The 25,763-nt window shown below is 46.5% G+C and overlaps 2 protein-coding genes across 4 annotated transcripts in view; one reads left to right on the forward strand and one right to left on the reverse strand.

Moving 5' to 3' along the window:
- Nucleotides 1-21,822, forward strand: part of CNTLN (centlein) — a 32,088-nt gene extending 10,266 nt beyond the window's left edge. The window contains exons 10-26 of the mRNA XM_078874589.1: nucleotides 184-363; nucleotides 817-945; nucleotides 1,398-1,519; nucleotides 8,531-8,653; nucleotides 9,627-9,727; nucleotides 10,454-10,536; nucleotides 10,907-11,724; nucleotides 12,031-12,160; nucleotides 12,464-12,739; nucleotides 13,196-13,381; nucleotides 13,761-13,858; nucleotides 16,790-16,916; nucleotides 17,510-17,647; nucleotides 17,799-17,984; nucleotides 18,439-18,618; nucleotides 20,650-20,715; nucleotides 21,727-21,822. Of these exons, the coding sequence (XP_078730715.1) occupies nucleotides 184-363; nucleotides 817-945; nucleotides 1,398-1,519; nucleotides 8,531-8,653; nucleotides 9,627-9,727; nucleotides 10,454-10,536; nucleotides 10,907-11,724; nucleotides 12,031-12,160; nucleotides 12,464-12,739; nucleotides 13,196-13,381; nucleotides 13,761-13,858; nucleotides 16,790-16,916; nucleotides 17,510-17,647; nucleotides 17,799-17,984; nucleotides 18,439-18,618; nucleotides 20,650-20,715; nucleotides 21,727-21,822 (3,039 nt within the window). The remainder of the gene's footprint in view (nucleotides 1-183; nucleotides 364-816; nucleotides 946-1,397; nucleotides 1,520-8,530; nucleotides 8,654-9,626; nucleotides 9,728-10,453; nucleotides 10,537-10,906; nucleotides 11,725-12,030; nucleotides 12,161-12,463; nucleotides 12,740-13,195; nucleotides 13,382-13,760; nucleotides 13,859-16,789; nucleotides 16,917-17,509; nucleotides 17,648-17,798; nucleotides 17,985-18,438; nucleotides 18,619-20,649; nucleotides 20,716-21,726) is intronic.
- Nucleotides 21,722-25,763, reverse strand: part of CHAF1A (chromatin assembly factor 1 subunit A) — a 31,375-nt gene continuing 27,333 nt past the window's right edge. For all 3 annotated transcript variants that reach the window (XM_078874593.1, XM_078874591.1, XM_078874590.1), the window contains one exon: nucleotides 21,722-25,218. In XM_078874593.1, coding sequence (XP_078730719.1) covers nucleotides 25,184-25,218 — 35 coding nt within the window. In that variant the 3' untranslated portion in view covers nucleotides 21,722-25,183. The remainder of the gene's footprint in view (nucleotides 25,219-25,763) is intronic.

Raw genomic sequence — 25,763 nt, forward strand, 5'->3', positions numbered from 1 at the left:
TTTACATGAGTACGTAGTGCCGGGTAAACTTCCGCATTGGGAAGCCAAAGTTGGGCAGGCGTGGTGTTGACCACCCACTCCCTCGTATGCCATGTCAGCTTTCGCAGGTGCTCGCTAAACAGCAATTGCCCCAACAGTCTGTTTAAAAGCCTTTACGGGGGATCTTTGCCTTGGTGTTGGCAGCAGGGTGAGTCAAGTGGCACCCGCGAGCTGGACATGTTGCTCGCCGACAAGGAGGCCCTGCAGGAGAGGCTGCATGACGTCACCACGAGGCTGGCTCAGCTGTCAAACCCGGCCACGGCTCCGGTGCACGGGAGATACAGAAGCCCTTGCCGGCAGAGCATCGCCTCCACCACCGCTCAGGTGCTGGCCACACAGCAGTAGCAAAGCTCGTCCTATTTGTTCACATTTACATGAAGATGGCACACACAATACTACGAGCTGTGATTTTACTTTGTTTTCCAAAGTGGGTTTGGTCCAGGATGAAGCTGCTGTTTTGGTCGGCTTGTGTCAATATAAAACTGCCGACTCACCTTCAAAATTTCTTCCAACCTCCAACTGGACCAAGCACTGTCATTTCAATTCTCTGGCGTACACTGGCCCCCGTTGGCGAGATCTTGCAGCGCACCAGTGCGTCATATTGTGGATACATTAAAAAGGTATTCCAGTGACGTCACTTGAAGATGCTGTGGTGGCCCTCCTCTGAGTGGCGCAACATTGAAAGTTTGCCCCGCGTTATCACATTGTCTTGTACAAGAGCATTGCGTGCATCTGTGGGACAAGGGCGGCGAGGGCAAGTGTCTTGTCGTTCCACAGGGCAGAGACGCCGCTACACGCGCCCGCTCGCTTTCGCCAACTCGCTCGTCGCGCCTCTCCGACTCTCAAGCACAGCTTCTCCTGCTGCAGGGCAGGGTGCGTGGCCTGGAGAACCTGCTGCAGGTGCAGGTATGTTGTGTATGTATGTTGAACTTCTTTCGCAGCGTACGTAACCAACCGAGCCAGTCGGAGGTGCGAGGGAAGGACAACAAACTAAACACAAACCCGAATTCTATTCCCGCTCACGGCCAACATCAGTGACGATTATCTGCATCGGTCCTGGGCCTCCCCTCGGTTGACTAAGCCTCAAATGAGTACCTGGTGCGGTGTGTAAACATCGCCACTAGGGAGACAAAGACGGCCTGGCTTGGTACTGGCCATCCCACCCCCTCGTGAGCCGTGCCGGTCTTCATAGGTACTCGCTAACAGCACTTGCCCCAACAGTCTGTTAAGGCTACACGGGGGATCTTAGTCTTTGTTTGCCTTTGTCTGCGATGGCGATGATAACATTGTGGCTTGTAGTGATAGTGAAATCGCGCAGCACCGCGCTCCCGCTTTCATCGTCGCCCCATCTGGCGTAGGCGCAGGAGAGCGAGGAGCTGCGCCGGGCGCACGACCGGCGCTGCGAGCGTCTCGATGCGCTGCAGGACAAACTCCGCGTGGCCGCCGAGCAGCTGCGGCAGGCCGAGGAGCAGCACGGACGGTCAGTGACGGCGGCCTCCCCGTCGTGGGTCCAGCGCCGCGACTGCAACAATAACGGCAGTCTAAATCTGTATAGAGTCTAAATCTATTTAGTCTAAATCTATTTAGTCTAAATCTGTAAAGAGTCTAAATCTATGCAGAGTCTAAATCTGTATGGAGTCTAAATCTGTCTAGAGTCTAAATCGGTATAGAGTCTAAATCTATTTAGTCTAAATCTGTAAAGAGTATACATTTATGCAGAGTCTAAATCTGTATGGAGTCTAATTCTGTATGGAGTCTAAATCTGTATACATTCTAAATCGGTATAGAGTCTAAATCTATTTAGTCTGAATCTGTATAGAGTCCAAATCAGGAAAGAGTCTAAATCTATTTAGTCTAAATCTATTTAGTTAAAATCTGTAAAGAGTATAAATCTATGCAGAGTCTAAATCTGTATGGAATCTAAATCTGTCTAGAGTCTAAATCGGTATAGAGTCTAAATCTATTTAGTCTAAATCTGTAAAGAGTATACATTTATGTAGTCTAAATCTGTATGGAGTCTAAATCTGTATACACTCTAAATCGGTATAGAGTCTTAATCTATTTAGTCTAAATCTGTATAGAGTCTAAATCTCCATCATGGGACCTCCTTTGCCAGTAACAAAATATGATAATAGGTTTTTTCCCCTTTTTTCTGGCAACAAAACAGCTGTGTTAAGATGTTTAAACACCAAACTGAAACCTTTTACAAGGAATCATGTCTGCATTAACCACAATGCTTGTGGTCAGAATGCAAACAAACAACATACTCTGATCATATATGCATTGTCCTTGAAACTGATTGGTCCACACCAGAGACAGCTTTCTTTTGAGCCTCGTCCCCTGCACCTCCGATTAGCACGGTTGGCTATGTACGGTACGGAAGAAGTTCACCATACATACATGCATACATGCAATTGCATCTCAATATAATTCATGCAGTGTACGTGCAGTGTACGTGCCTTGGTTCATTCACTTTTTATTTCGTTCAAGTTAAAAGCATTAGGATAAGTATGCTCGTGTGAATTATGCTCAAATCACTTAATTGGGCAAAACCAAATTGGAATATATTCCCCTATTGGCAGACAATACCTATTTGCATAGCAGGCACTGGATACACCTTGTGTTGCACAGGGACAGCTGCAACTGGGCGTCCTCTTCATGTAAGGTGCGTTGAGTTGCTGAGGCATTTAAGCATCCTCTAAATGCAAATCTCCATTATTATACTTTCCTGCTTTTTTATCCAAATTGTAGTCCCCTCATGCTAGCAGCATCACATAAATAAAATAAATTAAAATGAAAGCAACTAAATGAAATCATGACGTTTCGGAAGCATCACAGGTGGAACCGCCACAGCAAAATTGCTGTAGATATGCTGTAGATACAGCAATTTTGCTGTGGCGGTTCCGCCTGAAGACGGAGGCTTGTGTTGCTTCCGAAACGTCGTGATTTAATTTAGTTGTTTTTATTTTATTTTTTACCTACGTGACTACCGAAAAAACCCAAAAAGTATGGATCCTTGCAGTCATGAAAACTTCAAATCTAGAATCACATAAGAAGCAAATAAATCTCTATTTTGAAGTCAGCAAGCAGTCAACCATCAAGGTGATATCACTTTAATACGTCATTTCATCACGTCAGTATTTTTTGTAATATGATTTACAAAGCGTTGTTTGTCAATCAAGCTGCAATACACCAAATTAAGTGAATACCCGATGTTTTTTTTTTCAATTCATCATTTGACAATGAGGTTGTGACCATTAACTCGTTGCACTTGACAACATGGTTTAATTGTATTAACCCCCTGAACCACTTCGTGAAGTGAGGGGGAACCCCAGGCCTGCAACTCCAATTCATAGGCACCATGGCCACATGAGTTCCTACCACTTCACAATAGCCCCCCAAACAATATCTGTCACTGCAAGGTTCTTAGCCCTATGAAGCGGGTACTGGAGGGACATCGATTTCACCTGCCGACACAATGTGTTAATGTGTAACCCACAAAAAGCACTTTAAAGTCTTATTCAGTTTCATTTATTTGGTATAGCCCTGTGAGCCATTCGGCTCTTGAATCGGGTGCAACCGCAACAAACAAAAAACAAAAACATGAACAAGAAAACATCTTTTAAAGTGACTATGTGCAAACAGAAAATCCAAGAAAAGACAGCTAAATATTGCAGAAAAAGCACCGTACACCAACGCTGTGTGCAAAAAACCCAGTGGGATGCAAGTCAAACAACAACAACCACAATGCAACTTAGATTAAGGCCATCAGTCCGTACTACAACAAACAAACATGGCAAAAAAAAAAAAACGTTTTCAAAATCACCAAAATATAACCATAAACACAATGTAACAGTGATCATAGGAACTGTGACCGAATTTTCACAATAAACGACAAACAACATGTACCACCATAGCTGGCTGCATGAGTCACTCCACAAAAGCATCAGTCGGAGTATCAACGTTTTTCAATGCACCTTTAAGATCAGCTCTCTAAATCAAAACACAGATCATACTTTGCAGCCTTCACGAAGGAAACGGTCCGCCTTCCCCGGTGTGAGCGGCTCGCGCTGCGGCGAGGCCGCTGCTATGATTGCGGGTGTTGTGTATATACCCCCTTTTCATTTTTTTTAAAATATTTTTTTTAAGGATTATTCTGCCAACATATATAATATTTTTTTTTTAATAGACACGGGGCAACATGGGGGAACAAACACACTCACACACTCCCACAGATGCGCGCATACCTCACCTCAAAGGGCTAGAGGGCATGAAAGAGGGCAATAAAGGTCATAAAAACTCTCCGAATTTCACACAAGAGGAACAAGGGAGGGGAGAATTGCAGGCGGGGGGTTAGAATGACATCCTTTCGTTAAAAAGCCTTACAAAACCAGGCACCACGGACGAAATATATAATTATATTCTTAACAAAGGAAACAACATTGACGACAAAAAGCACAGACGGGTTTTGAACCATGTTAGATAAACAAGTTACCAACTTAGCCATGAAGATTAAGCAAACATTATCTATCCTCACTCCAATTGGGAACCAGACTACAGTCTGCACCAGAGTCGCGATTCATCAATTGTTAATTAAATACGGACATTATTTACCTTAAATAATTTCTACGCGGCCGGGCCGAAGCATCAAAGAATAATTATGGCTTGGGTCGCTCCAAAACAAAAATTCCTAGCCGGGATATCAGATTAAATAATCACAAGAAGTCAAATAATAAGTACGGAATTAAAGTGGATCTCCTAGAGGAGCTAAGGGCGGAGAAGTCTCTCATAATTAACCGAACGCAACACGGCCGTATTTGTTTTCCCGAAGAGGATCTCCACACCCACACACCAGGGGCCAGGAGATTGCCCCAATAAAGGTTGGAACACATGCCTCCGAAGATAAATAAATAAGCGCATGCGCCGGGTGCTTCCACCGTGGAAACAACCGTCTTTGTCTCCCCGCAACACGGACAGCAAAAATTGCACACGCGAGCAAATAACATTTTTATGGGGAGATCGGGCCATGATGAAACACCGTGAACACGGTTACGGCATAATCAGGGTCGCTCGCAATCAAGTCACAATGGAACTAAGCAGCAAATAAGTCGCATTTCAACTTCCAAACCAAACAACTTGAGCTGTGCGAGACAAAAGATATGATTCCCGAGCAAGGGAGGGAATCATTAAGCTCGCTTAACGCGTAGGTTTTCGCGACAAATATTATTCAGAAACAAAAACATGGATTAGAATATTTTTTTTTTTATAACTCGATGCGAACGCAATCGTCGGTCTGGTTAATGGATAACTTACCCCTCCTTCCAGAATAATTACACAGCTGTGTCTTCAAAGCTAATAAACATACGGACTAACACACACGGACAAACACACACGGACGGACAAGACACACACGGACGCACAACTTCACCCCCACAGGAAGGCTTTATGACAGACTTTGAACAACTCGGGAAACTGAGTGGAATTTCCCGATATAAGCCGGGGAAAAATCCATTCAAAGCAGATCGTTAGGGGCTCTGGGCCCCATCTCGTCACGGGGCGTCGGCTCCACCTCCTCTCGTCACCGCCAACGAAGAAGTTTTTCGTCATCCAGAATGACGAGGTTCGCGGGGTAGCGACGTGCAGCAACAAGCCAAGGTCTGCACCACCTGAGAAGAATCGCTACCCTGAGTCGCCGAGCTGCGAGTGAAGCCAACAAAGACGCCAACGTCCACCCTGCCACGAACGAAGCATCGCTCCTCGTCTGAGTGACGACCAGCGAACAACCCGCAGGAAAGGCGGAGATCGCCAAGCGAGCAAAGCAGAGAGCGCGAAGCAGTGGAGAAAGCCTGGTCAAACGGCTGTGAGGAGGAGGACAGCGCCATCGAATGCGCAGTGTGTTTGAGGCGCACACCGACCAACGACCCAGTGAGCACAGCCGCATCGTCCAGAGCCACAAGCCAACACAGCCTGAAGCAAGGGCGAGTGTCCGTGTGAAGCTGGCAACGATCAAGGAGAGAGCCACAGCAGCAGCACGACCCGGGCGTCACCGAGCGTCGTGCCAACTCGTCATCTAGCAGTAGAGGGAGAGAGAGCGCAAGACCAGCACGACTCGGACGTCACCGGGCGTCACCGAGCATCGTGCCAACTCGTCATCCAGCAGTGGAGAGAGAGAGAGAGCGCACAAGCAGAGACGTCCGAGCGAGGGAGCAGCAGGGGCTCGCTGCGGCCACGCCCAACCCAGAGAGGAACTTCGCTGGCAGCGGGTTGTATCCTCCCACACCACGCAAGCTAACGACACAACTCCCGGCTCTAAGGAATTTAATTAATATTACGAGGGGACAACGCACACACAGCACGCACACGAATAAGACTTAAAAAAAAATTTTATCTTTGCGTTTCAAAAAGGGTTGCCATTTCGAGGTGGTGCATTCACTACCAACTGATCGTGCAAAGCAGTTGCTGCCGTCGAGTTACATGAAGAAGAAATGTTTTAGTCATTCAATTTCGTTAATTGCATAATCTTGCCCATGAATTTATTGACGTATACTCGCTTTCGCATACTAGAGTGTCATGTGCTTGTTTAGAATTAAAATTGCTTAACACCAAGTCTCGAGTGTTTCTTCCAAGTCCATGCAAAACTGTCTTATTCTGGAGAACTGGAGCCTGTGATGAGATCTGAAACTGGAGACCTAAAATAACATAAACACACTAAGATAATCGATAAACGTTTAATCGATGATAATCGTGTTATCCTGATTGATATAACACTGGATAAACGAAGCTGAGCCTAATTATCATAACTGATCACAGTAACATAATCGCAAGCATCGGCATAAATTACTACGATTATCTCCGCGATTATCATAATTTATGCATATAACTACACACATTATCATAATTTATGCATGTTAATACATACATTAACATAATTAATGCGATTTGCACATTTTTCGTAAAATTATTCATTTGTAATATTTTCATCAAAATTTCATAACCCAACATATACAACATAATGGGTGGCATCGTCCGGGATCTCACGCAGACAGTGTTTTGCATGGATGAAGGAATGAATCACTACATGTTAAACAGAATATCGTGATCGAACATTGCATGGTGATTGTAAACGGGCGTAAACAAAAAAAAAACGCCCTCTAAGGTTAAAACCCAGAATAGCAGGTTGAAACAGAGACAGTGGAATTAAGATAATATCGTATCAAACCGATTGCATCCTGTGATAAATGGTGTTAGAGGTACGCACTCTGAATCGGAAAATAACAGAATAGCTCGAGTCAAATTGACTACACTCTGTGAGATAATTGTTTTATATGCACTCTGAAAGGAAATGTCAAAGTAACTCCCGCCACACTTGAGATGCTAGGATTAAGAATAATTTTTTAATGGATTACGGGGTATTGGGAACTCGTATTAAAACGTACCGATCGATCTGTTACAAAGCAGCAGAGGTGGGACAAAGTCATTGTTATGCAAGTCCAAGTCGAGTCGCAAGTCATCAAATTCATGACTCGAGTCTGACTCGAGTCCAAGTCACATGACTCGAGTCCACACCTCTGCAAAGCAGTACAGTCAGAGAGACATATGGGAAGGGAGCTGTATCGATAACACGAACACACCCCGAGGGAAACTAATTGACTGGATAAAATGTAACGAAGGCGAACACGATGCAAAAACTGCAGAGAAGGCAGGACAGGACTCATGCCTTCCCACTCAGGCATACAGACAGGGATTGTGGAATGAGGAAAAATTCGGAAAGGAAACAGGAGAGAAATCGTCTCTAATAAACGAGGAAAAATGTCCTCACACCATCGTAAGGAGGAGAAATCAGTGTTCGCGACACCAGCGAAACTCACAAACGTTGATCCACAGAATAAATATGGAAGTAACAGTAAATCACACTCTTGGGTACGTGGACAGAGTCCAGGGACTGATCACACAAAAATTATGGATATCGAACAAAAAATCCTTGACAAAGGGAAACCCTCACAATTCGAGAGAAGGGATGGAGAGATACATATGCAAACAAAAACATGTGAGACTGACAACTTCACAGATAGAGGGAGGCAAAATGTTAAAGTAAATTCTTGAGAACTGTAGCCTGTGATGAGATCTGAAACTGGAGACCTAAAATAACAACACACTAAGATAATCGATAAACGTTTAATCGATGATGATCGTGTTATCCTGATTGATATAACACTGGATAAACGAAGCTGAGCCTAATTTTCATAACTGATCACAGTAACATAATCGCAAGCATCCGCATAAATTACTACGATTATCTCCGCGATTATCATAATTTATGCATATAATTACACACATGATCATAATTTATGCATGTTAATACACACATTAACATAATTAATGCGCTTTGCGCATTTTTCGTAAAATTATTAATTTTTTATATTTTCATCAAAATTTCATAACCCAACATATACAACACGGGGGTCACGGGCAGCGGCGCTTTGTTCTGCAGGGGCGGCCGAAAGGGTGGGCCTCAGAGAGCGGCGCCGCACGAGCTGCGTCAGGAGGACAGCGACGGCGTGTGGAACGAGCTGGCCTTCGTCCAGCGGGAGAACCACGAGCTGAAGGCCGACAAGTGAGACGGCGGTCGGACACCGGTGGGGGGGTGTAACGATTCGCCCTCCACAACCCGATGAGTTGTCACAGTTATGGCTTCACGAATTGATATGTTTCGATTTAAAGCTTTCGTGACTGCAGGGATTCATCTTCTTGGTTCTTTCGGTAAAGTCACGTAGAAAGAAATTAATAAAATAATAAAAACATAATAAAATAATTCTCACGACGTTTCGGCCACAACGCAAGTAGCCGTCATTCAGATTCTGTCTCCTTGACAGACCTGTTCTTCACCTGAAGACGGCTACTTGCGTTGTGGCCGAAACGTCGTGAGAATTATTTTATTATGTTTTTATTATTTTATTAATTTCTTTCTACGTGACTTTACCGAAAGAACCAAGAAGATGAATTGATATGTGTATATATGTTTTACATTGCGCAGCAATGGCATGTACCTGCAGGCTTTTTATGAACCAATAATGTACGAACTATATGAAGCAGAAGTTATTTATTCTCACGTGCATGATTTTTTACTTACGTATGTATCCAATTGCAAGAATGGCTCATAATCAATGAATCGTTACATTTGTGTTATTGCGTGTGTATGTTCGTGTCATGTGGTGACCGATAGGTATGTGTGATGCATGTGCCATGTGTGAAGGTGCTGCTGGGTGTGTGTATCTGAGCTCTGTGTGTGTGTGTGTGATGGTGTTATTGAGTGTGAGTGATGCATGTTGCCGTATATGACCAGTGCAGGGTGTGTTTGGAACATGCGTTGTGTGGTGTGTGCAATACTTGTATTGTGAATGTATATCATTGTGGGTATGTGCGGTGCTTGTTCTGTCTGTGTGGGTCTTGGTGGGCGTGTGTGCTGCTAGGTATGTTTGTTGCATTCGGTGTGTCAGTGGGCCCATGACGGTGCTGCTGGCTGTATGGTGCATGTGCCACGTGTGATGGTGCACTGTCTCTCTCTCTCGTGGCCGTGGTTGTCACAGGCTGCGTCTCCAGGAGGAGCTGGATCGCCTTCGCGTGCAGGCAGCCACAGACCGCGCCGCGTTGGCTCAGCTCTCACACTGCCTGCATCATGAGCGCGACGGTATGGAGTCTTGTGTTCTTCGACAATCGGGGCGCCACGGTGGCGAGATGTTAACTACCTCGCCTGGTATACAGGAGGTCGTGGGTTCGATCCCGACCCTGACAATTGTATATTTGGAGTTTGCGTATTCTCCCCGTGATCGCGTGGATTTTCCTCCGTGTCCTCCAGTTTTTCCCTCCACATTTAGAATCAGAGTGTTTGGCTGCTATACGTTTCCACACTATACGCCACTTCTCTGAGGCTATCATTTGTGATAGCCAGGTCGCGTCTGAAAAATAGCTCAGTGGGTTTTACCTGGTAAAATATATTTTTAAATAGTTTTTAGTTTACTTTAATGGTGTTCAAGATGCAATATTGACCGCGCACCGCTCTTTGTTTATCCGAGGCATGGGTTGGTGAAGGGGATGGGGGGGGGAGTGTAGTTCGGGACCGTTTCAGGTAATGCTCTCGCCACTGATGTTAGCCACATCCATAAATCGAACTCAGGTCACCGTGTCACACTGCAGTGTGCTAAGCACTGTCAATTAGGTTATTTGAATTGGCTGCAACTGTTGTTGACAGAATAATCGGCGAGATTGAAAGGCATTGCCAGTGAGTGGGGGGGGGGTGATGCTAATGGTGGCGAGCATCGGTCGGCGATGTCCGTGGAGAAGACTGGAGAGCGACTGTCGCCGTCTTAAATCTGTCGTCTTTTCTGCCGTTTGTCGTCTGCTGCTGCTGCTGCAGAGCTGCTGTGGAGACTGGAGCACCGCGGGGTGGGGAGCAGCTCCTTGCAGCCGGAGCAGATGCGAGACTCGCAGCAGATGCAGGTGCCCCCCCCCTTGCCTTTGCCAGCCACCACGAGCAGCACTCAAGACGCAGCCACCAGCAGTGACTGCCAGGGGGTTCGTATATCGGGGCAAGACTGAAGCTTGTGGAGGTCGGGGGAGGAAGTGGTCAGGGTTGAGGGGGGAGCATAGGTAGGGAGGTAGGGAGGGAGGTCAGGAGGTAGGGAGGGAGGGAATGAGGGAGGGAATGAGGGAGGGAGGTCGGGAGGGGGTCCAGGCTCTCCAGGTCCCTTCACAAATAAATTCCAACAAAGCGCAGCTCCCCTGCATCTCAGCAGTGTTGGCATTTCTGATCCCATCCCGTCAGCCTTGGCAAGCCTTCAATTGACGGACGTTTTCTTGGCTCTTCCAGATTTTCGCGTTGCAACGGCAATTGAAGGCAGTGGAGAGGGAAGCTGGCAGACTGGCTGAGGCCCGCGATGCCCTGGCCGGCGAGAGGAGTCTACTGAAGGCCGCCGTGGCCAAACTGAGGAGGATGGCGGAGGACAGAACGAGGCAGACGGCCGCTGCCGACCGCGAGAGCTCGCAGCTCAAAGAGAAGCTCGCTCAGCTGCGGGAGACGCTGGAGCAGACGTCCTGCAAGAACTCCGATCTGGGCCGAAGGATGGCCGGGCTCAAGAGCCAGCTCAAGCGGCTGGAGGAGGAGAACGCCGGGCTGCGGGGCCGGGCGCGGGATGGCGAGCGGGCCCTTGACGCCAACGCAGAGCTTCGCCGGCAAGTGGCGCGCTTGCGGCGGGAGGGCGCCGAATCCAGCGAGCGGTGCGGCCAGCTGGAGCGTCGGCTCGACGGACTCGAGGCGCAGAGGCTGGCGCTTGCCGAGGGCCACGGGGCCCTGAGGCAGCGCTGCCGCCAGCTGCGGCGCGAGAACGCGGCGCTAGCGGAGAAGCGGCGATCGACGGCACGACACGGCGGGGGCGCGCCGTGCTCGGACGCGTTCGGGAGGGATGCGGAGGGGAACGCGGAGGAGGGATGCGAGGAGAGACTCGCGGAGAGACTCGCGGAGAGATGCGCGGAGGGGAGCGGAGGCCCCGCGAGGAAGAGGAGGCCTGGCAGGAGACGCAGCGGGAACCTCCGGCACCACCAGGCCGTGCTGAACCGATCCATCCGGGAGATGGGAAACACGTTCCGCAACTTCAGCAAGGACGGATGGGAGGACATGAGCGACTACAGGTGCTGCGCCCCGGCACCCCTGGCTGATGGGAGAGTAGCAGATGGTGCTTGATCAGCAGACATTGATCGAGGTTTGCTAATTCACTGTGGAATATTCAGAATGATAAAGTTACGGGGGCAAGTTGCACATTGCATGTTTCATTCATCAGCTAGTTCACCTGCTAATGTTGTAAATCCCACGACAGAGTCGGTAGCCTCCTGCAATTGATAGCCACAAGTTGCCACCGTTTGGCGACGTGTAGAGATTTTCCCTCACGTGATGGGGCGTGTGAGTCACCTCGAGTGATTGCCTTGCCCTCTGTGCAGCAGCGACACGGATTCGGGGACAACGGAGAGGACGACTCCCAGCAGCAGCCTGGGCTCGTTGATTGCGCAAGCGTCCCAAGCGCGGCACCACACGGCGCGGCCCCGCACGGCCAAGGGCGGCCCCGCACGGGTCAGACCCACACGCGGATACACTCGCAAACACAGCCTCGGCCTATAACCCAGGGATTTATTGGTGTTAACCAGTAACTCATGGCTTAGCCTCGGCCCTTAATTGACCAAACCATAGACCTCACAGTAGCAAACTAACATGCATCAAGCAATCCGCCACACATCAACTGAAGCCGTTTCCCGGCTGACAAAGCTGGACATAGACTTATAAATAGTCTTCTCAACCAGCTATACCCAACAGAACATCGGTGAATTTTACCACCCTTGACGTATTCTCTGCGCGCGTGCTCCCTCGCGCCCTCAGCCCTGCTACCCACGGTGGAGGCGGCACCTTCGCGTGCAGCACGAGGCGGCGTCGCTCCACGCGTCCCCGGCGCCGCCACACCGGGCGCCTCCGCCGGCCGTGGCGGGGGCCCTGCGGCGCCGCGTGGCGTCCCTGCAGCGCCGCGTCGCCGTGCTCCGCTCCGCCCGGCTGCAGGCGCAGGGCGCAGCGGCGAGGCTGCGCGAGCACGCCACGCTGCTCGGCACGCGGCTCTCGGAGGCGCAGCAGCGCGCCGAGATGCAGCGGCTCGCGACGCAGGTCAGGGAAGCTCTCTCTCTCTACGCCTCCTGCTTGATGGGCGCTCGCTTTCCTCTCCTCTGCTGTGCTCCTTACTGAAGTTGAACCTTGTTCTCTCTCTCTCAAGACTTCCCAGTGATCTTTTGTCCATGAGAGGTCACTCCTCCTCATCTCCTGCACACCTTTGTCTGGAACTCCCTTCCTTGCCCGCCTGTCGTCTCATAAAGCCTCCACACCTCCGCTAAGGGGGAGGATGCTCCTCCACCTGCTTCACTTCCCCACTGTCTGTAATGCCCTCTTTCACCCTGGCCATCTTCACAGCAGGCACTAGTGCTCCGCGACAGTTGTAGGTTAATTGGGTGTCCTTGCGGCATACAAAACATCGTACATTGCGCGTACGTGCGCGTGTGAACCGGGCTTCACGTGCAGTGAGAAGACGGTTGCATTAGCTGTGCCCGCGTGCGTGCGATCGTGCAGAGGCTGCGTGCCGAGGTGTCCGAGCTGCAGCAGAAGATCCGAGTCCTGGAGCGAAGCGGAGACGAGGTCAGGGGGGGCCTACCGTCTCCGGCGCTACCGGTTCCTCCGCCAGCCTCCGCTGTGGCGCCGCCAGCCCCGCCACCCAACCAAGACGCGGAGATCAAGCAGCTGCAGCTCAAGCTCAGGGTGAGAGGTCGAACCGCTCCATCGGGATTCTAACTCGCAAAACTTCCACGGTGTGACCGGCCAGATACAGGTGCACCTTGTGTTATTAAAACGAGCACCACCTGGTGAAGCTGCGCCACTTGATGACAAGTCCGCAGTCCTTGCCCTATTAAGACTGCTGTTTGGCATAGAAATGTGGAATGCCTCTCTTGGCTGAAGGTGTATCTCCGGCACTTGTCGCTGATCTCTGCTAACAATCTAGCCACGTGATCCTGTGGTTAGAGCGCTTCATATAAGCGCCTTTGGCCATGAAATTTCTTCCAACGGCTGCAGAGAAAAACATAATAAAGGTATATGTTGAAATCATAATCTACAAACCGACTTTGTTCTGCGCGTGCAGGGCTCGGCGGGCGAGATGTCTCGGCAACTCGCGACCATCAAGGAGCTGCGAATGGAGCTCCAGGAGAAGGAGAAGCACATCTCAGAGCTCCAAGACAAGTGCGTTTTTACCAGGAAACCACAGCCTCTCACGCAAACGGCGAGGGAAACTGTGAGGATGCTTCATCCAACAGTAGATACAGCATGACTGCCGACGATGATGATGGTGCTGGTAGTTGTGATGCTGGGTTTGCAACATCATTCAGCACCGTGATGGGACACCCAAGCTCTGGGACCCTTTCCCATTCGAAGGCGTCTGCATGTTGCAGGGTCGGTGTTCTGGTCACCTCGGAATCTCGGAATGCACGAGCGGCTCAGGGTTAATTTTATTTAGAGAGGTGTAGCGCCGTTGTTTTCAAAGACATTGTACTCACCGTAGATAACTGCAGCGACACGACCACACTCGATAGCTGGTGCCAAACTGTGCCACACGCCCTCCCGCATGGCCTTGTGGGAGCCTCTGTACCGATAAAGTTATTTTAATTATTATTTTATTCCGGTTTTGTTTTGATAATGTACGCATAAGTTTATCAGAATGGAATTGGGAAAAAAACTGATGGTGTACATACATGTACGTCATCGGAACAGGAAAGGGTTAAGAAGCTTATACTCTGGGTTCTTTCCGTAAAGTCACGTAGGTAATGAAAATATAAAATAAATACATTAAATCACGACGTTTCGATTGCAACACAAGCAATGTGGTTGTCACACCTGATGATGATTGCTTGTGTTGCAATCGAAACGTCGTGATTTTATTTATTTATTATTTTCTTTACCTACGTTACTTTACCGAAAAAACCAAGAGTATGGATCCTTGCAGTCACAAAAACTTAGAATGGTTAAGAAGCTTTTATCGTGCTTAGTGGCCAACAGCAGCTGAGCAGAGAGATTTTTTTCCGACTGGCCAATACAGTTGCTACCTGGCGAGATGTGGTGAGGTTCAGGCACACTACTACAAGTACCGCTGTTAGCGAGCACCAATTTAGTACAGCTGTAAAGTGGCCTGCTATTGAAGATTGGAGGAAATCCCCACCCTCTTTAAGTGCAAATAATCTTATTTGTGAATAACAGCAATTGTGATATAGGTTGATTACCAAGCAACTCTTGCGTGTTGTGTTGAAGATCTCGAATATAGATGGTGGTTCCACTCAGCTGTATACAGCTTCTTTTCTGGAAGCTCATGTTCGTTGTTGGAATGAGGGTAATGGCAGTGGCTTGTTAATTGAGCCACAATGCACAGATCTATGTCATTGATTCAGCAAGTGTCTGCCTCATTGATTTGCTCGTTAGGAAATCCGAGCCACACGGTGGATGGGTTTGGTGTGTAGTGATCGCAAGTGCACATCTGTGTGCGTGTGTGTAGTGGCTAGCGGTGGTGAAGATGTTAGAACATCGCTCTACGAACCCGATGCCTCAAGTTCGATTCCAGGCCACAGCTAACATTAGTGGTGCTTATCTGAACTGGTTCTGGACCTCTTCCAAGTTGGCTCATCCTTAAATGAGAACCTGGTTGCATTGTGCAAACATCAACACTGGGGAGGTAATGGCAGCCAGACCTGGTTCTGGCCACACCAACCCCTTGCCGTGCCAGTCTTTGTAGGGGTTTGCTAACAGCACTTTCCCCAACACACTGTGTAGGCTACATGTTGTAGGGACTGGTGGCACAGTGGTTCAGTACATCGGTAAAAACAAACGACGAAGAACAACAACAATTTGTCTGTTCAAGGAGGCCCCGCGTATGGGTCTACCTCACTGTTACAGCCTTGTCACATTTATATGTCTGCAGCCATGCAAATTAATTTTACAGCATTACACAAAACATCAACTGTTTGCTAAAAGTTCCTCATCCCACCGATTGCAAAGAGGGCACTGGCGCTTGTGTGCACGAGATTGTTCTATTTTAATGTGTATTTGTGAACGTGCAGTTGTAATTGAAAGCTTTCCGTACGTGCGGGCTGTGTGGTCTCTTTCAAACGGCGTTTGTCCTCCCGTCTCCGTTATAGATTTGTGCGCCAGTGCAGGTCGATTCACGCACCGTGCCGCTCGATACAATGAAAAGCTGAAATGTGGACCGTCACTGCCGACACAATCCCTTGAACATCCCCAACAGACAGCTCTCCCTCCTGGCTATGCGGTCATTCAACTCGTACAGCATCTGCTCTCTGGCTTATTTGACAAATGTGATGTTTTCATTGTATGTAATTCACATGCCAATGACAGTTAATCACAGTAGCTAGATGGCGCCACGGTAGCGAGATGTCAACTACCTCGCCTGGTATGCAGGAGATCGTGGGTTCGATCCCGACCCTGACGCCTGCTGCTGTATATGTTAAGTTTGCGTGTCTCTCTCTCTCATCATCATCATGGTGGCTAGGAGATGTTAACTACCTCGCCTGGTATGCAGGAGATCGTGGGTTCGATCCCGACCCTGACGCTTGCTGCTGTATATTTGGAGTCTGCGGTGTCTCTCTCCTCGTGATCGTGTGGATTTTTCTCCCGGTCCTCCGTTTTTTCCCTCCACATTTAGAATCAACATCACGGCGTTTAGAGTATTTGGCTGCTATACGTTTCGATGTGGTAAGCCACTTTATTGAGCTATCATTTGTGGCCAGGTCGCTTCTGAAAAAGAGCTACATAGCTCAGTGGCCATTACCTGGTTAAAACAAAGATAGTAAATTAAAAAAAACCCAGACCAAGAAACCTCATAAAAGATGATAATTTTTGCCAAGTAATGTGCCTAGATTTGAACCCAGGATCTTAGTGCTGCAAGCTCAGCGCTGACCCGAGTCACCCACGACCTCCAACCTTAACATACTTTAAAAAATAACTGTATTCAATATGCAGTGAATGAGAAAAATACTCGTAGTATTTTTTTGTACTCGTACGAGTGGATTAATTTCCCCCTTTTGTAGCTGGAACCTCAGCGAGTGAGTGATGATTCCGGAGTCATCTCTCATGAGGCGATGTGTGTGTGCGCGTGCCACGGGGCAGGGTGACACGTGGGGAGCGCGACGTCGCCATGAAGCGTCAGCTGTTGGAGGAGCAGCGCGAGCGCGTGAAGGGCGCACAGCTGAGCGAGGCGGCTCAGCGGGCCACACTCACCGAGCTGGAGGGGAAGGTCGGTAACGAGCCCACGCGGCCCGGAGCACCAACTCCGCAAACTCGGGCTGCTCCTCTCGCGCTAACGCGTCAATCACACACTCTACACCAGGGGTTCTCAACCTGTGGGTCGCATTTTGAGAGGAGCTTTGGCTGCAGCATGGATACTTGTTCAGGAGAAATGTTAAATGTGTGCGGGGAACATTTGCGCCGCACTGCAGTAGCAGAAAGACACGGATTCACAACTTGACACAAATGCTTTACTAACACTATGTTGACGAAAAGCAGATTAATTTACGAACATTATTTTGCCTATTTAACATTTTAAGATGATCCGAAAAAATGTTTGGTGTCTGATTAATCTGAAAAATATAACATCACCTGATGTGACACCACTATCCGTGCTTTCCACCAAATGTCTTATGTGTCATTGGGTGATGTCACAAGTTAAATTATTTAATGAAAATTATCCTAAAATAAAAAGTGCCTTTTAATATCATAGATGTTGTAAACTCATCCCTACTGCCTACAGGCAAACTACAAAAACACGCAAGTTTGAGTGGATCCCGTCACCCCGAAAGTGTCCGATGTCTCGCTATGCGATGCGTCCAGGTGAAATCCCTCACGGAGGAGGGGAGCGGCAGGAAGGTCGCCCTCGACTCGATGAAGCAGCGACTGAACGTGGCTACGAAGGCCAAGGGCGAGTACGAGCAGCTCTACCAGAAAGCCAAGGAGGAGCTGGACAAGAAGGTGGGACCGAAGAGGAGACTTACAGCTGCGCCGTCAAACGCTGCCCTCGATTTTTATAAATGCCGAACCGTATTTACTAATTCAATCCACAGCAGAAAACCTATCATCTGCTTAAGGACCACGTGTCCGCTGTGCATTATCAACCCCGCAGACGCAGAAGCTGCGCGAACACAACGAGCGTTTACGCGCGGCCGAGGGGGCGGCCGAGGAGCTGGAGGCGGCGGCGTCGCAGCAGCTGCACGAGCTGGCGAGCCACAGCCAGCAGACGCTGCGTGACCTGCACCAACAGCTGAACGCGTCTCAATCGCGGACCGCCCAGTTCGCCAACTTCGTCAAGGTGCGGGGGTCCGCGGGGTGGGGAGAACCCCCCGCGGCGATGCTTCGTGTTGGTCTCTCCCTGAGTGCGTGTTGGCCCGGTGTGCACGTGCGCAAATATGCACACGCATAATGTGTGTGCATTGTGGGGAGCACCTGGTGCGGTGTGTAAACTTCACCACTTGAGAGGCGAAGGGCGTGGTGCTGGCCACCTTCGCGTGCCCTACCGACCTTGATAGGCGCTTGCTAACAGCACTTGCGCCAACAGTCCGTTAAGGCTATATGGATCTTTGTCTCTGCGTAAGTGTACGTGTGTGATTCAGGCCTTGGCGGGGAAGTGCGTACATACTTGCGTACATGCGAGTGCACATTGGTGTGTACCTGTCTGTGACCTCTGCCCTGGCAGTTGAGTGTTCGTGCACGTATCTGTGCCTGTGAATGTTACGTGTGCGTGCGTGCGTGCATGCGTGAGCCAGGCATTGGCGGGGGAGTTTGTGCGTCACACACGGGAGACGCACGCTCTGTTGCGGCGAGCGCATCCGAGCGACACGGTCGCGCGGACGGACTCGGCGAGCAGAGCTCAGTCCCTCGCTGCCTCCATCCTCAACATCACCGAGGCGGAGCTCTCAGACATCCTGGAGGTGGACGAGGCCCAGGTGAGGCTTTACCCCCTCAGTTCTAGATTTGAAGCTTTCGTGACTGCAAGGATTCATATTCTTAGGTTTTTTCGGTAGTCATGTAGGTAAAAAATTAAAATTAATGAAAGTAAAATAAAAATAATATAAAAATGACGTTTCGGAGGCAACACAAGCTTCCGTCTTCAGGTGGAATATTTACCCCCTCACTCTACCAAGTAAACAACAGCGGAGATTGTTGAGGAATATGTTGCATACTCTGGTCAGGAGACGGCTGTGGTGAGAGCACTCGGCTTGCAAGTGAAAGCTTGTGAATTTGAAACCTGATGGTAGTGAATTAGTCATTTATTAGTTATTTCGGTAAAGTCATGTAGGAAAAATAATAAACATATCAAACAATAAAATTCTCACGTTTTGACTGCAACACAAGAAATAATCATCAGGTGTGAAATCCACAAATTTTCTTGCTGTGGATTTCACACCTGATGATGATTGCTTGTGTTGCAGTCGAAACGTCGTGAGAATTTTTATTTTATATTTTTATTTTATTTCCCTTCTACGTGACTTTGCCAAAAGAACCAAGAATGTGAATCCCTGCAGTCACGAAAGCTTTAAATCAAAATTTAGTCATTTATTTTTTCAGGGTTGATAAAAGTACCCACCTGCGGAGGGTCACCTGTAGTTGTTGTGGGGAGTAGACTGGCCACCAACGTGAACATTTTACCAAAGGCTCAGGGCCACCAATGGATTAAAGCACCGCTTATATATCATTTCAGCAGACACCAAATTGTTTAGTTGTCCCTCACGTATTATTTACATTTGTAAAAATTCAACAGATTTCTTATGAATTCTCACCATAATAATCTACTCATTTGTCAATCCTCTGCTAGATGAAGGCCTCCCCGTGCTGTGCATCAGTCATTAGGTTATTTGACCACACTTTACTGTGCTGGCAAGTGCAGGCTTGGCGAAGAGGAAGCCAAGGACCGGATCAGATATCACTCGCCACTGATTTTACCTGTGGCCGGGAATCAAACCTATAACCAAGTTCACGGCACAGAGTGCAAACCTCTTCAGCCCTCATTTGGCAAAACGTCGTGAAATTTATCAACGACAAAATTATGCAATGTGGTGCAGTGTTTGCGGTTTTGTAAGAGAAAACGCAACTAAAGTTTTGTTGTAATTTAGTTTATTGATTTGATTACACTTGTTTACAAAGAGGTTCCGGTGGGCCACAGCAATGGCCTGCAGCTGTGCATTGATCGCTGCTCAAGAGTATAGAAAGCCCCTCAACACCCATGGCTCTGGTTGCTCTTCAGCGAAGCCACCATTCACCTCAGATCTCTACCCCATACCGTGCAATGTAATGCCAACATGCAGTATGAGAAATTACTTAAGACATAATAAAAGCTTTAGGGACTTGTGTTGGCTGTGGTGCACAACAGGATTAAAATATCTTATTGACAGGCACACCTCCCGTGGTTAAGAAATTGAATTTGGCAAAGGCTGCACCGCCCATGCTCCTGGTGCTGTTGATGTACGTGGGCTACGCCCAAACCTTTATAAACAGTTTGCCTTTAGAGGCAGACTCCTTTGCCTGATGACGACCGCTTGTGTTGCGATCGAAACGTCGTGATGTTTTATTTTATTTCTAACTATGCGACTTTACCGAAAGAAACCAAAGAGTAAAGGCTTCCACTGTATCAATATTTCCCTGCTCTCAATAATATATGCTGCCACAAATGTTAGGCTGATTATTATGCAGGTTAGTTCAGCAGAATGGTTTGCACACTATACTATAAACCCCACCTGAGTTCAATTCCCAGCCATACCCAACATCAGCCGTGATTTCTGAACCAGTCCAAGCTGACTCCTCAGCATGAAGTATCGTCAAATAACATCCCATGAAATGGCCCCACGGAGACCTTTATTCAGTGATTGATATAGGCTCTGCGATTTTATGACCATGAACGTGAAGGTTATTACAGTGCGTCAATAGTGATGGCTTTTGTGAACTTACTCTTGTCTGACAAACTGCAACCGTTTCACCAGGCCAATGCGACGCTGCAGAGGGATAAGCGGTGGTGTAGCGAAGTGGAGGCACTCTTGGATACCCAGGTAACCTTTAACCACCAACCCCCCCCAATGCTTATACATTCAGGGTGTTTGTATACATGCAGGACTGAGATTAACAGGATCATTTCATGTATCATTGTCCTTTTACTATGATGTATAAAAAAAACTATCTGCCTGAGCCGACTTGTGGTATATATAGATTTACGTTTGTGCAATGTTTTCGATTTCTCATGTGAGCTTCTTGGATCAGGGTAATTAAAAATAAACTTTAACAGTTTTGTTCGGATTTCTATTCTTCATTGCTGTACTGTTTAAACGGCAAGTTGTCAATTCAATTGGCAGAAACATGATCAAGCATTTTTTTTCCCAGCAAATTGTTGTAATATAAATAAACAAAAATAGCATATTAGGTAAATCACTGAAGCAAACATGAATTCCACTGGACTTCATGGCCTTCCAGATTAATCATTGCCAGTAGCATGGCAACTTTGGGATTATTTTTAAGCCAATCTTATTAGCAAGGTGCGTCTTGCTACTGGATTGGCACGTTTCTGTATTAAACCTCGACTTAAAGCCGTCGTGACTGCAGGGATGCATATTCTTTGGGTCTTTCGGTTAAGTCACGTAGATGACGACCGCTTGTGTTGCCATCGAAACGTCGTAGTTTTGTTATTTTCTTGGACCCTATCTACGTGACTTTACCGAAAGACCCAAATAATTACTTTACTGTATTGTAAATGAAAAGTTGATGCTGCAGATTAACATGTACTATTTTATCCAACGTCCATTCTAGTTTGTAGCTTTATAGTTTACATCAGTTTCCTAGAATGTTGTATTTTACAGTGTTTTTGTTCCTAAATGACCAGTTTTTATCTGGAGAAGATGGTAAACTGATGCTCATGGTTAACATTTACTTGTTCTTCTGCAAGTCGGGATTCACATGATACAATTCTCAAGATCCAAACAAACAAACTCTGCCAGAGGGTTTGGTTACTGTAGAAATCCCTTCTCATATTACAAGGCTAACTGCCGTTAATTTGATGTTGCTTTCAGGGTCCATTTGCAGACAGATTGCTACAACTCGTGGTGGAGAAGATGGAGGAAGAACTGCAGCTAACACACAACATCCTGCAGCAGAAAGCCACTTGAATAAATGTGAACCAGACTCGCTGTTCATTTTATTGTATTTTTTTGTTTTTTACAATTTACTGTACATGTGTATCTCAATGTTTTTTTTTCTGGTTACAGCATCTACCCGCTCACCAATGTTTTCCAACTCCCTGGATCAAGTATGCTTTCGCCCAACATCGTTTAAGGCTGTATCTTACACAGCCACCATGACTGAATACACCTCAGCTGTGCATAGTAGCTAAATACAAATGCACCCTTCAAGTTTGTTACAATGAAGTATATAATCGATCATGTATTTTTTTATTGAATTATGGGCAACTGGGTTAACACTAAAATCCAGTTTTCACCTTGGTTGGAAGTCTATGGTTGTAGCTCATGATGGATATCTGTGAAAGAGCTTTGTAGTTCATCGGATTCCTCCAGTCTAAACGATTCTGAGCTCAGGATCTGGTTTAGTGATTTTAGACAAGAACCCATTGATTCCTGAGCTCCCAAGCTATTAAACTACAATCCTTTTTAAGAAAAATTGTTTAGATTGGTCAACGGTTCTAAACCTCAATGTTTGTCTGTGTCTTGATGCGGTTGTAGACACATTATCAATACAAATTGTAGCCTATTTCAGATGAATAATATATCTCCGTCTGGAATCTGATCACAGGGATTTCGGGTGACAACACAAGATGGCACATATTTATGCCCTACAGAGTGTTCAGCACATGGCAACAACAAAAATGTTTACCCTCAACTTAAATACCAAATAAATCAAAACCTAAACTATCTCAGCAGTGTGGGCTCAATACTTTTACAATGTCATTCGTACCCGAAGAAACCCAACCACTTCAAACGAGGCTCTCTAAAAGTTCTGGGCGAGGTCTCCGAAAGGGCCAGAACCACACATTGATGAAATTTGATTCTTGACCCGTACGAATCATGCATCAAAACAATGACCAACAGTTGAAATTTCATTTATGGACAACTGTTATTTTTGTTAATTTATGTAAATGCACAAGCCGGCATAGAAATAGGTAGGCCAACAATGGCGAGGGAGAGAACAATATGGACAACACTACGAAAATAATGCTCGTGCGAACAAAAATACAAATACAGGAGAGTACAAATGGTACAAAAGATGGCAGAAATACAAATAATATTGAGTGCTAGTTGTGCTCAAGCCAGGCACGCAGGATGTCTGGAGGCTGTGATGATACAATGAGTTTGATAGTGGCTCTGACCAGGAAGGTACACAAGGCAGGGAGAGACAGGACACCGTAGCGTGTCCTTTGAGCCAATTTCTGTCCAAGTTTTGGGCAACCTGGGTCAGTCCCTAATAACACAAGTTGACACTCATTTTTTGGTTCATATTGCATCTTCTTGAAAAGAGTTATGCCCCCCCCCTCCCCATTAAGGATGGACGGACAGAGCAACATTATTTGGAAAGCATTAAACACAGTCCAGACAAAACAAAAAATATAGTACAAGTACACGTAAGAAATTACTGATCAGTAAGCACAGATTGTGAGGCTCTAGCTCACCTAAAACCAGGCGGATGTGCAGATAGTATTTTGGTCGATTATATTTTGCATGCAACCAAGTTAACGGAGAATGAGCTTGCATTATTCACGGTCATCAATAGCACCATAAAATCATGAACAAATTAATTCCCATCTACTGTAATGGGGGAAAACTTTTCACTAATCAAACCACGCTCTCCAATTGGTCCCGTCTTATATTTCAGAGACCTATATAGTGTTAAGCTCAAGAGCAGCATCCCAGGACAGCCCTTCACTTGCTAGAACACCATGTTAAAATCACTGTGGGAAATCAATGTGACTTAAACTGAAGTGCAAAGCTAAAGTCCAGTACAGGTGTCTCGCCTAATGAGCATTTTCTACGAGAATTCGTTATAATACATTTGAAATTAGATCACCGTTTGAAAAACGAGCAAATGTTCGCGTAACAAGCGGAGACTGATCGATCGAATGTGTTCCGTGGCTGCACCACAGCCCGTAGTTTTGTTGTTTGCATCGCGCGCGCGCGTTCAGATGTGCTTCTGTGGTCGTCTGTAATGCTCTTCCTTCCGATATTAGGAAGACTCTGGAGCTGTGCACTTTTATAATGGGTGGGTGGGGGAGAGGTGGTGGCGACGCTAATTAATTGCAGATGCCGAGGACATGCACTTGCAAGCACTGGTTGTTCTTCATGTGTGGTGTTATATTTCATGGTTTACTTTATTTAAAATTAGAATTTGCATTTCTCACAATAAAGTTGCTCAAGCGTGGAACATTTTGGGGTTGAAATATAACGCCGCTTTTAACATGGGAGTCAATGGGAAACCCATCAGTTTAACATGTAGGCTTTCTCGACCAACATCCACAATACAGGTTTTTTTGGGTTAGATCGCGGAGTTTACGCCATCTAACCCAATAAAAAACTTTTTTTCGATTAGATCGCGTAATTTACGTGTAACTTATGTGATTCTACCCAAAAAAACTTGTATTATGGGGAAACACAGGCTTTCACGACCAATATTATCCACAGGTTTTTTTGGTTTAGAACGCGTAATTTACGCTAACCCAAAAAATCTGTATAATGAAACCGATCGTTTATCAAATTTTGGCTTAACCAACCATTTTAACGGCACGTATCTCGCTCGCCTTGTACTGCTTTGCCGTTTTATTGGCACTTCCGTCCAGTTTAGATCTGCAGCCCGAACCATTTAATTTCCACAACAGGATCACAGGTCACTTATAGGTTCCTATAAACACACAGGCACAAACATATACAAATATGTAAGAGGCATTACATTGGAATTATGGTATCTTGTGTTGACCCACATTAAAAGAGTGCTATAAAAAAGATGTTTCCACAAAATGTTACCTTTTTATAATGCTTAATATATTTGGACAAATATTTCCCCACCACTACCACCACCAATTCCAAGCGATCTGTGGAACTGATACGGTTACAGAACCCATTTGTAAATAAGCACTGGGCCAAGTAAACCGTTCGGTAGATATGGGAACTGTACATCAGCTGCTCAATAATTTTGGCACCAAGTCCAATGACTATGCAGCTTTAGTTTCTGCTCTGATATTCCACTGCCACAGCAATGTGATTTGTGCAGAACATTCATTTTTTTATTAGATTTATTATTAAATGAAATACAGTTTCAAATAAACTACAAAAATCTGTTCCTCTTCACGATCTTTTTGCATTTCAGAATGAATGGTACAAATAAGCATTTAGTCAAGTCTGAAAAATGCTGTGCTGTACGCACGTGCTCCGCCGATTCAAGCTTTTATAATGATCTAGACATACAGGATATACAGTAGGAAACATTAAAAACGTGGTGAGATTCATTTTACTTCCTTATCTCTTTTCAGTGCAAGCTTTCGGCTGGAACTTGAGGTACAACTGAAAAACAATAACAATCAGAGATCTCAAATTACACATCATTTCAATTCACATATACCATGCACTTGATCTTGTCAGATCTCAGAAGCAAAGCAGAGTTGAGCCTGGATAATGCTTAGATGACCGACTACGGTACACAAATAAGTTGTTAAAAGGTGGCAGGGGCTGTACTTAATTGTGGACAGCAGGGCGCAGTTCAGAAAATTCGATTATTGTACTGTGCATCTATGTATTTCTAGATTTGAAGCTTTCGTGACTGCAAGGATTCATACTCTTAGGTTATTTCGGTAAAGTCACGTAGGGAAAAATATAAATAAATAATACAAATAATAATAGAAATAAAATAATAAATCACGACGTTTCGGAGGCAACACAAGTCTCCGTCACAGCTAAATTTATTATTTTATTTCTATTATTATGTCTATAATTTTTTTTTTTACCTACGTGACTTTACCGAATCTATGCTCCCACATCTATGCTCTGTATTCTCAACCTGCACTGACAAGTGGTTAAGTGTAGTCAAACAACTCGCATGGCGTGACTTT

Source organism: Lampetra fluviatilis, chromosome 39 (genome assembly GCF_964198595.1).
Source record: "Lampetra fluviatilis chromosome 39, kcLamFluv1.1, whole genome shotgun sequence".
Classification (NCBI taxonomy): domain Eukaryota; kingdom Metazoa; phylum Chordata; class Hyperoartia; order Petromyzontiformes; family Petromyzontidae; genus Lampetra; species Lampetra fluviatilis.